We start from the raw sequence: 15011 nt of genomic DNA, 5'->3' as shown, positions 1-15011 counted from the left end.
AAAAAAAGAAAAAGGTTAAAAGAAAAAAAATGAATAAATTAAGAGACTGGAAATGAAGAAAGACAAAAAGGGAGTAAGAGAGAGAATAAAACAAAATAAAAAAACAAAAGAAAACAAAAAACAAGAAAAGCGAAATGCCCCCAGGGATGTCCTCGTGCATCTGTGCAGAGTAAGGGAGTAGCTTCCAAGCCGCGTGGTACTGCCCAGCTAGAAGGGACTCCCAAGCCAAGAAAAGAAAAAGAAAACAAGTAAACAAATCAAAACAGAACAAATCAGAGCACACAAACAAACAAAAAAGCCCTGGGTGTCCCACCAGCATGGTGGCACAGGCCAGGAAGCAGTTTCACAGTCGAGCGGTGTTTTGCAGCCTTTCAGGAAGAAGCAAAGGTGGTGCATGGAGCCAGGTATTTCAGAGAAAGGAGGGGGAGGTGGTGAGAGGTAAGGAAGAAATCTAAAGAAACAGAAAAAAGCAACATCAGCAACCAACAAAAGGCACTCAAGAGATCTGGCCAGTGCCAGCAGGTGGAATCTAAGCGACACCGGGGTGAAGGTGGTACTTCCTAGCAAAGAGACTGACCATAGGAAGTAGAGCAGGCTGAGTGGGGGTAAAGAAGGGTGGGGGGTGGGAAAGCCTATATTGCTGGTTACCACCGGTTGTTCTGTCTCCTGCTGGAAGCTCCATAAAGCTGCTTTCTCATACCCCCTGTTCGCTGATCTCTGATAGGAGTCCAAGATGGCGGATCCGTGCTGTGGTAGCAGATAGGGGACCTCTGCATGTATCTCTCCTTGCTCTCTGTTCTTGGTGAGTTTCTTATTCCATTTGGTGCTTGGCTGAGTTCTTTATCTCTTCATTTAATGCTTAGGGTTTCAGGATTGACGTGTGACTCTGTTTGACTTAGTTTTTCTGATCTTTGCTGTGGAGGGACGGCGTGGTGCTTCTGACTATAGCGCCATGTTGCCCGGAACTCTGTTTCTGTTTTTTTGCTATTGTGAATAATGCTGTAATTAACCTGGGTGTGCATATATGTCTGTTCGTGTCATTGCTCTTATATCTCTTGGATATATACCTAGGAGTGGGATTGCTTGATCATAAGTATTTCTATTTCTAGCTTTTTGAGGAAGTGCCATACTATTTTCCATAGTGGTTGTAACATCTTACAATCCCACCAGCAGTGTGTAAGTGTTCTAATCTCCCCATAACCTCTCCAGCCTTTGCTGTGTTCTGTTTTTTTGATCATTGCCATTTATGCAAGGGTGAGATAGTATCTCCATTGTAGTTTTTTTTTGCATCTCTCTGATGTCTGTCAGTTTGTCTTAATGTGGTGGCTTGGATGCTGTTGTGATACTGGAAGCTTTGTCACCGGTATTTCAAATACTAGCAGTGTTACTCTTGGTGGACAGGTTTCACTGGCTCTCAGATTAAGAGAGTAGGAAGAAGAACCTAGCAGTCTACTTCTAAAAAAGTTGGCCAGTGAAAACCTTATGAATAGCAATGGAACATTGTCTGATATAGTGCCATAATATGAGCCCCTCAGGTTAGGAGGCACTCAAAATATGACTAAGGAAGCGCTGTAGCCTCAAAGTAGAGTCGACCTTAGTGTTGTGGATACAGTCAAGTTTTTGGGACCTTTCATTTTCTGATGTGGCATGACTCAAAATGGGAAGAAACAGCTGCAAACATCCATTAATACTCTGATCATGGAATGTACGAAGTATGAATCCAGGAAAATTGGATGTCGTCAAAAATGAGATGGAACTCATAAATATCAATATCCTAGGCATTAGTGAGCTGAAATGGACTGGTATTGGCCATTTTGAATCAGACAATCCTATGGTCAACTATCCCAGGAACAACAGATTGAAGAGGAGTGGTACTGCAATCATCTTCAAAAAGAACATTTCAAGATTTATCCTGAAGTACAACGCTGTCAGTGATAGAATAATATCCATACACATACTAGGAAGACCAGTTAATATGACTCATTCAAATTTACCCACCAACCACTAAGGCCTAAGATGAAGAAAGTAAAGAGTTTTACCAACTTCTGCAGTCTAAAATTGATCAAACATGCAATCAAGATGCATTGATAATTACTGGCGATTGGAATGCAAAAGTTGGAAACAAAGAAGAAGGATTGGTAGTTGAAGAACATGGCCTTGGTGATAGAAATGACACGACAGATCGCATGATAGAATTTTGCAAGACCAATGACTTATTCATTGAAATATCTTTTTTTAACAACGTAAACGGTGACTATACACGTAGACCTGACTGGATGGAAAACACTGGAATCAAATCAGCTACATCTGTGGAAAGAGATGGAAAAGCTAAATATCATAAGAGCAATATGAGCTGTAACAAGGCCAGGGGCTGACTGGAACAGACCATCAATTGCTCATATGCAAGTTCAGGTTGAAGTTGAAGAAAAGTAGAACAAGTCCATGAGAGCCAAAGTGGGACCTTTAATATATCCCACCTGAATTTGGAGAATATCTCAAGAATAGTTTTGATGCATTGAACCCTAATGGCATGACATCAAGGACATCATACATGAAGAAAGCAAGAGGTCATTAAAAAGACAGAAAAGAAAGAAAAGACCAAACTTGCAGACTCAGAAACTTGCTCTTGAACATAGAGTAGCTAAAGCGAAAGGAAGAAATGATGAAATAAAAGAGATACACAGAAAATTTCAAAGGGTGGCTTGAGAAGATAAAGTAAGGTGTTATAATGAAATGTGCAAAAGCTTGGAGATAGAAAACCACTTGGTATTTCTCAAGCTGAAAGAACTGAAGAAAAAATTCAAGCCTCAAGTAGCAATATTGAAGGATTCAACGAGGAAAATATTAAACGACACAGGAAGCATCAAAAGAAGATGGAAGGAATACACAGTCACTGTACCAAAAAGACTTGGTTGACATTCAGCCATTTCAGAAGGTAGCATATGATCAAGAACTGGTAGTATTGAAGGAAGAAGTCCAAGCTGCACTGAAGGCATTGGCGAAAAACAAGGCTCCAGGAATTGACAGAATACCAATTGAGATGTTGCAACAAATGGATGCAAACTAGTCTATGCCATGAAATTTGGAAGACAGCTACCTGGCCAACCAGTTGGAAGAGCTCCATATTTGTACCCATTCCAAAAAAAGGTGATATAACACAATGTGGAAATTATCATACAATATCACACACAAGTAAAATTTTGCTGAAGATCATTCAAAAGTGGTTGCAGCAGTACATCGACGGGGAACTGCCAGAAATTCAAGCCGGACTCAGAAGAGGACGTGGAACAAGGGATATCATTGCTGGTGTCAGATGAATCATGGCTGAAAGCAAAGAGTACCAGAAAGATGTTTACCTGTGTTTCATTGACTATGCAAAGGCAGTTGACTGTGGATCATAACAAATTATGGGTAACATTGTGAAGTATGAGAATTCCAGAACACTTAAGTGTGCTCATGACGAACCTGTACTTAGACCAAGAGGTAGTCATTTGAAGAGAACAAGGGGATACTGTGTGGTTTGAAATCGGGAAAGGTGTGCGTCAAGGTTGTATCCTTTTGCCATATTTACTCAGTCTGTATGCTGAGCAAATAATCTGAGAAGCTGGACTACATGAAGAAGAACGTGGCATCAGGATTGGAGGAAGATCATTAACAACCTGCGATATGCAGATGACACAACCTTGTTTGCTGAAAGTGAAGAAGACTTGAAGCACTTACTGATGAAGATCCAAGACCACAGCTTTCAGTATGGATTACACCTCAACATAAAGCAAAAAATCCTCACAACTGGACCAATAAGCAACATCATGATAAATGGAGAAAACATTGAAGTTGTCAAGGATTTCATTTTACTTGGATCCACAATCAACACCCATGGAAGCAGCAGTCGTGAAATCAAATGAGTTGCATTGGGCAGATCTGCAAAAGATCTCTTTAAAGTGTTAAAAAGCAAAGATCTCACTTCAAGGACTAAGGTGCACCTGACCCAGGCAATGGTATTTTCAGTCGCCTCATATGCATGCCAAAGGTTGACGATGAACAAGAAAGATCGAAGAAGAATTGATGCCTTTGAACTATGGTGTTGGTGAAAAATATTGAATATACCATGGATTGCCAGAAGAAGGAACAAATCTGTCTTGGAAGGACGGTCAGAATGCTCATTGGAAGCAAAGATGGCAGCATTTTGTCTCACGTACTTTGGACATGTTATCAGGAGGGACCAGTCCCTGGAGAAGGACATCATGCTTGGTAAAGTAGAGGGTCAACGAAAAAGAGGAAGACTCTTAACAAGATGTGTTGACACAGTGGCTGCAACAATGGACTCAAGCATAATAACAGTTGTGAGAATGGCACAGGACCTGGCATTGTTTCATTCTGTTGTATATAGGTTCACTATGAGTCTGAATCAACCCGACGGCACCTAATAGCAACAACAATGGCTAATTATCGTGAGCATCTTTTCATGTATTTGTTGGCCGCCTGAATGTCCTCTTTGGTAAAGTGTCTGTTCATGTCCTTTGTCCATTTTTTTATTGAATTTTTTGTCTTTTTGCTGTTGAGTGAATTTTTTTGTATATTTTAGAGATTAGACCCTTGTTAGATATGTCGCTGGCAAATATGTTTTCCCAGTCTGTAGGTTCTCTTTTTCCTCTCTTGGTGATGTCTTTTGATGAGCATAAGGGTTTAATTTTTAGGAGGTCCCAGTTGCCTAATTTATCTTATATTGTTTGTACATTGCTTCCTTTATTTTAGATAAAAATTGAACACATATCCAATATATATAATGACTTAAATAAGTCATTGGTCTTGTAGAATTCTATCCTGTGGTCTCCAGCATCGTTGCTATCACTGAGCACCGTATTTTCCAACTACTGATTCTTCTTTGTTTCCAACTTTTGCATTCCAATTAACAGTAATTATCAATGCATCTTGATTGCATGTTTGATCAATTTCAGAGTGAAGCAATTTATAAAAATCTTCAATTTCTTCATCTTTGACATTTGTGGTTGGTGTGTAAATTTGAATAATAGTTAACAGACAAGTGATGGCTTTGCTGTTACATACCTTTTAATATTCATTTCCTTGACCTGGTTGAATAATCCAGTTTCTCTGTAGATTTCAGTGGCTTAATGGAGCAGGGATTTATTTCTTGCTCACACTGAATGTCTACTGTGAGTTTGCTGTGAATCTGTTTCACATTGTCCTGAATCTGGAGCTCAGGCTGATGGCTACATGGCACATTGCCAGTCACCATTGCAGTGGAAGAAGGAGTGTGGCTAAGCAACCCCTGGGTCTAAAAGGCTCTGCCAGGAAGTGATGTCACTTCCACTCACATCATTGGCCTAAGCAAGTCATGTGACCACACCACATTCAAGTGCACAAGAAATTGAACCAGGAGCTCCAAAAGAAATGCTTGTGAATATTTTTTAATAGCTTTATATGACCACCACACATCATTCCCTTAAGTCTTCAGTCTTTCTTCTGTGGATGGAGTTTTTAATTCTCGTGGAATCCAGACTTTCTGAATCCACTGAGGTTAAAATGGCCCACCTGAAACTATTGCCCTGAGGCAATCTTTGAACCTTAAACCTTGAGCTGAAACTGGTCTCCTAAAGCTGTCTTTAAGTCAAACAATAGTTTAGGGCATTGTGCTCTTTTAAAGAATTATCTGTGCAGTCAGTTTGACAAGCAATTCGAAGGGTCAGAATAGAAGCTGTGTTTTAAGGTCAATCAATAATTATTTTAATTGTTCTTCTAAAAAATGTCATATAGAATCCTGCATACCCACAAGTTATTTTGTAAAATCTATTCTGGCCCTGTTTCCATGGCAGTGTATTACTACTAGCAATAAGCTGGGGTATAAAAATCTGTAAAGGATGATTCTTCTCTGGAACATTTTTGACACTAGATAGAAGTTTAGAAATGTTGCCCCAATTTGCAAATCATATATCAAATAAACTTCAATCAATTTCTGTTACTGGCTTAGTATTGTTTTTAACACTTCCATGTACACACTTATGTTGATCTGTTTATCTTTTGCTTAAAATATCATTAACTCAGCTATAGGGGGTAACATATCTGATGATTAATTTGCATGCACATTTCAGAAAACTTTTTAAGGTTTTTGATAATTTTTTGGAAGAAAATTTTTAAACTAACTTGATTTAGAGCTTGGCTAAATTTTATGCAGGAAAAGTTTTAGTGGGAACAGGAGAAGGAATTTTCTGTTCCTGTATTTAATACACAAAACCCATTTATCTCTTTTGGTGTGTACGTGTGAAACTGAATTTGATATTTGGCACTACCATGTTAAAATCTGGCATAACATTATCAGATAAATAAAGTACATTTCCTGTCCCTTCCTCATCTGCGTAATAATTAACACGAATTTATAAATACCTGAATTTATTTTATGGGGAGATGATATCTAAGTTAGTGGAATATACACCATATGAAAGTTAGATTATTTTACAGGAGATCTTGGGAAGATTACTTGTCTTTAAGTGCCTGTTTCTTCAACTCTAAAGGGAAGGATTGAACTAGGTGATCTGTGAGGGCCCTCATGGTTCTAAAACTTGTGTTTAGAAGGACACTGTGGAGTTCTACCGCTCACTTTCTTAATGTCTATCTTGCACAGGGATCATGGCCCAAGTAGCAATGTCTACCTTGCCTATGGGAGGTGAGGAGTCCTCGGACAGCAGGATGGTGGTGACGTTCCTCATGTCTGCTCTTGAGTCAATGGTGAGATGGCCTTAAAATTCTATATAAATGTTCAGTATTGGATCATTGTGGAAATAACAGAAGTGTGAGACATTCAATATAAGTTTTGATGTTTAACTTCAGTTTTTCGTCTTTTCTGAATTCTTCATATAGTATAATGGGCTTATCAGATAATTTTTTTTTTTAACATTATGGACACAATTGTATAAATTTAAGCTTTCCAGATCTGAAAAATTTATAACGCACTTTTGTTAGTTACCATGTTTGATTTTTTTTCTAGATTCAAAGGTAAATTAATCTATTTTATTTTACATTCGTCTGTTTACATCTTAAATGTAAACTTTACCTGATGGGTAAAATTGTATGAGAAACAGGAATTTATATAACCTCATAGTATCTCATCACAAGGTATGTGTTGATTAAAAAAGGAAAATAAGTAACTTTACAACAGAGAAACCTGGCAGACACTACCTTCATCAAATGATAAAAGATAACATCACCAATAATGGAAAAAACTGACACTATTTGCCTCCTGATTTGATGCACTGGTAAGGAACAAACCATTGCTGTGACATTCCTGCCCAAAGTGCATAGCCTGAATCTAGTTAGAAGGAAACATCAGACAGACTCGAATTAAGGGACGTTCTACATATAACTGGTCCAGACTTTTAATACATGTCAATGTGATGGAAGACAAAGAAAGATTGAGGAACTGTTCCGATTGAAGGAGACTAAAGAGGCAGGACAACTAAATATAAAGTGTGATCCTGGACCAGGAAGAATATATATAAATATTTATTTAGTTTTCTTTTTCTATAAAGAACATTATTGGGTCAATTGGCAATATTTGAATAAGATCTTTAGTTTTAATAATATTGTATCATTGTTAATTTCCTGATTATGATAACATTACTGTACTTATGTAAGAGAATGTCTTTGATTTTTACAAAATATACACTGAAGTATTTAGGGATCAAAAGACAATGTCTGTTACTTGTTCTCAAACAGATTAGGAAAAAAATATATATATGTACATGTAGAGAGAATGATAAAGCAAATGCAATAAAATGTCAACATTTAGGGAATCTGGGTGAAGGGTATATAGGAATTCTTTATACTATTGTTTCAACTTTTTCTGTAAATCTAAAATTTTTTTCAAAATGAAAAGTTTTTTAAAAATTTAAATTTAAAATTTTTATTTCTGTCTCAAATCAAGTAATTGATAATTTCTATATCCAGAATAAAACTTTATACATTATAAAATTTGATAGTGGTACTAATTAGTTGCATAATTTTAGAAATACTTGTCATTAGGATTATACTTGTAGTATTTCAGTCAAGAGACCCTAAGAGTTTGACCTCATCATTGTACTGAAAAACACATAAATAGGTCAGAGAGATAACAGCTTACCTAAGGCAACTTAGCAACCAGAGGAAGGGAGACCAGGCTAAAAACCTTAAGAGTGGCTTCCAATGAAGTACAGCAATTAGATGCATCAGGTTTCATAAAAACGCAATGAGTTGGTGTGTTGTGGTAGTAGTAACATCATCAGAACCTGTCCCAACTTCAAGGAGAATAATGTGAATCAGGATCAGCCCAAGGCTGATCCATGTAAGGTAGAGATCAGACATACCTCCACTCCAGCTTTTTTACCAATTCTGACACCAGCTGTCCCTTCCATGGCACTGTCTGCTTCTCTTCTGGATTCGATAATCTGTTGCAATGGCCACACAGAACTCATAGACCATACTTACAGTTAAGTGGTTTATTAAGGAAGTAACAGGATACAACTTGGGATCAGATCAGCAGGCTACAACTCAGGATCAGGATCAGGAAGCATGTAGGCAAAGTTCCTCTTCTTCAGTGCAGGACAGCTCTCTCAACTCCTCAGCGTGCAGGCCTCCTCTCAGCCCCCTCAGGACGGGCTTCTTTCGGCCCCCTCAGGACAAGCTTCTCTTGGTCCTGCTGTCTGTCACCACCAGCTCTGCCTCTTGGCCCCTTCCAGTCCTGTTGCTGTCTTTAGTGTTACAGTCCTTGACCCATGTTACAGCTGTTTTAGGAGGTTCCTTGCCTTCTTTCACTCTGCTGCTTCTCTCTTCTTTCTTCCTTCTGCTTCTGTTTGCTTCCTTTCTGAAAAACCTCTGTGGGGTTGGTTGCATATATACACAAACTCCTCATCAGTTTCAAGAAATGGCCCTCCCTTGCACCCGAGGCTACGAACTAACCAATCCCCTTTCAGTAGGCTACAGACACTTCAATTGCATAGTAGGCTATAGTAACTTCATTTGCATAGTCTATAGTCATGACTTTTGCGTAGTGTATTGACGAGTCTCTGTAAGGTGCATTCCAGTCACAAAGAAGGCTGCAGCCCAGGGCCAGACAAAAAGTATCAAATCAAGTTGTTTACAGCTTACCCAGAAAATGTAACAAACCCTCTAGGGTAGAAAACTAAGGCAAAGATACCTTATCTTCAGGTCTTAGAGGGAAAATCTCTCAAGCTGTTTTTCCAAAGAACCAAGGGAAAAGGACACATAAAGGAACTCATTTCACAGTTGTCAAGGAGATTAGGAGAGCAGAGAAAAACTTTTGCAACTGGAAACATGATTTAAAACTTTTATAATTCAGGAGATAGAGTTTCACTTCTGTAATGGCAGACTAGGTAATGTGGACCAGCCCTTTTTCTCCAGACAGCTGGTGGAGGGGAGAAGAATATACAGTGAAGCCTGTGAGAGCTGGAACTCGATGGACCTGCCTTGTTTTTCCAGGTCTCACAAGTTTTCCACCACTTTTCTATCACTCATTTTAGTGGAAAATATTTGAGTTTTCCTTCTCTGACAGGTTTCCACCTTAACACAGGTTCCAGCTTTCACAGGTTTTACTGTAAGATATCAGAGATCTAACAAGATAGTAAAGAATTATCTGGCCCACAGCTAAACCATATAAAGAGACATCAATATAAGGACTAGTGTTGAGCATTAAATATATACTTCTTACTAGAACTAAGACTAAATGAAGACTAAGAGGGAGAGAATATAGTATATAATGGCAAAAAAAAAATGGGAAGGGAGGGATAATGGGGAGAGCATATGCAAAAGAAAATTTTTAGTATTTACTCGTGTTGGTGGTAGTATTACCATTATTATTATTTTGAGACTGTGTAATATGAGATAAAACAAATGAGTAATTATGGGACATTCTAATTCTGTCACAGCCAGTGTCCTTCAGAACCAGGATTTTCAGAGTGGAAGAAAGGAGATACTGATATAATAGGTTACAGAGTAAGTAAAATTTCTGAAGTCTTAAAAAAGGACAAAGAATTATCTGGCTAAGATCTAAGAGAAGATGAAACCAAAAGACATGATCCTGGTATTTGAGGTTGCTTTACTTTAGGGAAAAGGCTCCTGAGAGGCTAAATAGGGCTTATGATGACATTATGGCTTCAGGGGGAAATCTGGGAGTTCTGGGCCTGAAAGGGCCTGTCTTTGTTTGGAATCTCTAAGAGCTACTCTCTAGGAATAAGGGTGAACCAATCACAGAGCAGCATTCATAGGAACTGCAGCTCAACTTTAAAGCATATCAGTCCCCTAAATTGGATTATGATGACCCTGGGTTCCTAGTGCCCCCAGCTGTGTAACAAAAGCAGATCTAGATCCTCTCTGCCAGAAGATAACATCTTTAAAAGCCTCAAATTATTTTTATAACCAATTTTGCAAATATATTGTGTTGCCACAGTCTGATATAACCAGGCACACAAGGGACAAGAGAACATGAGGATAGTCAGCAGAAACAATGGACAATAGCAGCAGACCTACAGGGGCTCCAAATGTTGAAATTCTGAATTTTCAGAGATAGATTAAAAAATAGTTGTTTACTATTTTCTAGAGGTAAAAGATAAGAGTGAGACTTTTGGCAGAGAACTGGAAACTGTAAAAAAAGGAGATAGTATATTTGAAGACAATCAAACAGAAGTAATGGAACTGAAAAATATAATAATTGAAATTAAGAGTAACAGCCAACTAGATACAACTGAAGAGAGAATTAGTGAACTATAAGATGAGTGTGAAGAAAATGTCTAGCATGAAGGACAGATTAGCAAAAAGATGAACAAAAGAGAAAGTAGGATGCTTTCGGAATAAAGCAAGAATATCTAACATATGTAGGATGGAGTCCCATAAGGATAGGAGAGAGAGAATAGGGCAGAAGAAATCATAACTGAGAATTTTCCAAAACTAGTTAAAGACATCAATCACAGACACAAATAGCTGTACGAATTCTGATCTGTATCGATAAAAAGAAATCTGTACCTTGGCATCTCATAGTAAAACTGCTGAAAAACAAAGACAGAGAAAGTGTTGAAAGCATCCAGAGGGAGGGGAAAGACAGATTACCTTCAAAGGAGCCACGATTAGACTAACAGCTTACCTCACATGACAGAAATAATGGAAACCAGAAATGTTGAAAGAAATGCACTGCCAGTTTAGAATTGTATTCCCTGTGAAAATACCAGATTGAAAGAGAAATAAAGACATTCTCAAATTAAAAACAGTAAGAAAATTTATGCATTTATGACAAACTTACAGCTAACATCAAATCAGTAATAGAGAAAGATAGAGAGCTTTCCCCTTAAGATCAGGAACAAGACAAGGATGCCCACTCTCACCACTGTTATTTAGTATTATGCTAGAAGCCCTAGCCAGAGCAATTAGGCAAGAAAAAGTAAATAAATAAAAGGTATTCAAATTGGGAAGGAGAAAATAAAAATATCCCTTTTCACAGATGACATGATCCTGAATATACAGAAAACCCCAAAGAATCCACAAGAAATCTACTAGAGCTAATAAGTGAATTCAGCAAAGTGGCAGGGTAGAGTGCTCTCTTCAGCAGCACATATACGAAAATTGGAACAATACAGAAAAGATTAACATGGCCCATGTGCAAAGATGACATGCAAATTCATGAAGCATTCCATATTTTGTGCGGTTCACAGAACTGGGACCCCTTTGCTGATTAACACCTCCACCTGCAAATCCCTTCGTGTCTCCCATGAGCATCCCTGCCTCAGGCATCTGCACAGCCACTCCAGTCACATTACTGTTATTAAAGTTACTGAAGTAGTTCTTGTATCCATATTCAAATAAATGTTTTCATCAGTTAAAATTAGTATTTAAAAAAATGGCAGGGTGCAAGGGCAACACACAAACATCAGTTGGGTTTCTGTACATTGGCAATAAGCATTCTGAAAATGAAATTAAGGAAAGAATTCCATTTACATTAGTATCTAAAAGAATTAAATACCTAGGTATAAATTTAACCAGGGAGGTGAATGACTTATACACTGAAAAGTGTAAAACATTACAGAAAGAAATTAACGAAGACCTAAGTAAATGGAAGGTTATTCTGTGATCATGGATTGGACAACTCAATATTAAGATGTCAATACTAAGAAGGAAGCCAAAAACTCAAAGAAGAAACTAGTCTACAGGACAAACAGTCTACACGAACCACAGACTTGTATACCCTGAGACCGGAAGAACTAGATGGTGCCTGGCTACCACTACCAACCTTCTAATCAGGGCTGCAGTAGATGGACCCTGATAGAATGGGAGAAGAATGTGGAACAGAACCTCAAATTCCCAAAACAAAAACAAACAAACAAAAAAAACAAAACAGACCTACTGGATTGGTTGAGCCTGGAGGATTCCTGGAGACTATTGCCCCAAGATACTCTTCAAACCTTGAACCAAAACTAACCCCTGAGGTTACATTGTAGCTAAATAACAAATTGACTCAAAAAATAATGAATATCACTGTAAGTACTGTGCTCCTTTAAAAAATCACCTATATAAGACCAAACAGTTAACATTACTTTAAAACAAAGATGAGAATGTGAGAGGGGCAGGGAAACTAGATTAATAGAAACAGAACAACCAGAATGGAAATAATGAGAATGTTCACACATTGTGAAGAATGTAACAATGTCACTGAACAACTTGTGTAGAAATTGTTGAATGGGAACCTAAACTGCTGTGTAAACCTTCACTGAAATCACAATAAAATATTATTTTTTAAAAAAGATGTCAGTACTACCCAATGCAATCCCATCAACTTTCCATCAGCCTGATTTGCAGAAATGAAAATGCCAATCCTTGAATTTATATGGCACAGCAAGGGGCCCTAAATAGCCAAAACAATCTTGAAAAAGAAGAACAAAATAGGAAGACTCACACTTCTCAAAACATACTGTAAAGCTACAGTAATCAAAACAGTCTGGTCCTGGTGTAATGATAGACATATTGACCAATGGGATAGAATTGAGAGTCCAGAAATAAATCCACACATCTATAGTCAGTTGATTTTCAATAAGGGTGCTAAGTTCATTCAATGGAGAAAGAAGAATCTCTTTAATAAATGGTGCTGGGACAACTGGGTTTCCACATGAAAAAAAAAAATCTGGACCCATACCTCACACCATATATGAAATAAACTCAAAGTGGATCAAGGACCTAAATTTAAGAAACTAAAACCACAAACTCTTTTTTTTTTTTAAAGTAAAAAGAAAGTTTTATTTGGCATATATTCATAAGGACAAAAGAGGGAAGCAGACAAGCATGCTGCCACAGCCATGTCTGCCCGAGTCCAAAGATATCACAGAATAGGCAAGAATGGGAAAACGGACAAACGTGCTGCCACAGCCATGTCTGCCCGAGTCCAAGGATGGTTACAGAATCATCAGTATATATCAACATCACAAAATGGGTAGAATCATTGAAAGCGTCACTTTTTCACTGATTGGCTAGAAACTGTAATCTTACATTTTGAATCATCTTTCTTAACAGTCATTGGTACAGGTTTCAGTTACGAAAGTCAGGAGGGTTTTCATTGGTCCAACAAATTCCTATTCACTAACTGTTAATAGAAAAAGACAAAAAGTGAGAAATCCTTTGGGTTAGGTTTCATTGCCCTTTTGCGAAAACTTCCTTAAGATAATTTCTCAGATTGTCCCATCTGTTGTCTTATCTCAGGGCCCAGTTGATATGTCTTTGTCTGTGAGGGCACAACCCTAGCTGGGTCACATTTCTCCATGCTCACGGTCAGGGAACAATGATTCCAAATATTATTTCCTAAATCAGTCCCTCCTTTTGATCAGAGATTGGAGATAACACATCGATGATCAATACCTGGACTTAGTTGAGCTCCTAGATGGTGGCCATTGCAGGCTCTTTAAACTCGCAGTGCTGGTTTTCCACCAGATACCATCTGGTTCTTCACCAGGTTATTAAGTAAGAGCGATGTACCCATCAATGGCATTGGAGTGAACAGACTCAATGTACATCAACATTGTAGCCTGAGGCCTTCTTTTGCCTTTTAGGTGTGTAAAACAATAGAGGATAAATCTTATTATGGCTAATACTATCAGGATGTAGACCAAGAATATTACTATCCCTTGCAGTAGTAATCTAGCCCATGTACTTATTCCTGATGGTAATCAACCAAATAGATCTGGTGTTTGTAAGGGTGTGAGAATGTATAACCAAGTAGCTTGTTGTCTGATTCTATGTATATCTTGTCTACAGCACAGACTAAACTTTCTTGGACTAATAAAAGAAAATCTAAGGTTATTTTGTTATCTCATGTCACCTTGGCTTATGAGATCAGAGATCACTGTTGTGCTTCTATCTCATCTGTTATTTGTCCCATAGTGACTGACAAATTTTCTTAAAGATTTCTTCAATTCAGATATACCATAAGTAGGAATTAAAGCTACCAACGATACCCCGAGTGTTGGACCTATGAGTTTTCTTCTGACTTTCATTTTACAATTTTAACATTACCTTTTCAATATTTACTAGCATTGTTACTATGAAAACTTAAAGATAATCCTAAAGTTTCTGAAGTGTATTGACTGTGCATTCATCAGGAATGTAAACAAGAGATTGCCCACACAAGTTCACTATCAATTGGAAAGGAATCATCTAAATTAGAAACATATCTACCCAGAAACATATATCCATAAGGAACACACAAAATTTGTCTAGAAGAAACAGAAAATATAGAAAAATTTACATGTGACAAGTTTTCATTAGAGAACTAATAATTAGCAAGATAATACAGAATGGACCTTTCCTGTAGGAGGTCTTCAGTTAGTCTGTTTAAAACATACTAAGTGTTCTTCCCAAGGGCAAGTTGCCCCTCCTTGGTTTACCTATTAACAGTCATGAGTCACTTTCTCAGAAGCAGAAATGGAACCAAAGACAAAACGGAGTCTGAGCCATGAGGTCGATCTCCT

General features: G+C 37.8%; 1 protein-coding gene and 1 non-coding gene across 4 annotated transcripts in view; both read left to right on the top strand.

Annotated features, from left to right (window-relative positions):
* LOC101343880 (general transcription factor II-I repeat domain-containing protein 2B) overlaps positions 1-15011 on the top strand; it is a 101862-nt gene that overhangs the window by 22381 nt on the left and 64470 nt on the right. For 2 of the 3 annotated variants that reach the window (XM_004380849.2, XM_023735300.1), the window contains exon 2: positions 6641-6744. In XM_004380849.2, coding sequence (XP_004380906.2) covers positions 6641-6744 — 104 coding nt within the window. Of the gene's footprint in view, positions 1-6640; positions 6745-15011 lie in introns of those variants that run through there. The other variant, XM_023735299.1, reaches the window with a different exon arrangement.
* On the top strand, positions 11593-11699 carry LOC111821338 (U6 spliceosomal RNA). The gene has a single exon (XR_002824775.1). It is a non-coding gene; the product is annotated as a U6 spliceosomal RNA (small nuclear RNA).

The sequence above is a fragment of the Trichechus manatus genome, unplaced genomic scaffold, assembly GCF_000243295.1.
Source record: "Trichechus manatus latirostris isolate Lorelei unplaced genomic scaffold, TriManLat1.0 scaffold00077, whole genome shotgun sequence".
Taxonomy (NCBI): domain Eukaryota; kingdom Metazoa; phylum Chordata; class Mammalia; order Sirenia; family Trichechidae; genus Trichechus; species Trichechus manatus.
Note: the sequence above shows the minus strand (reverse complement) of the source record. Positions and strands in the feature narration are given on the sequence as shown.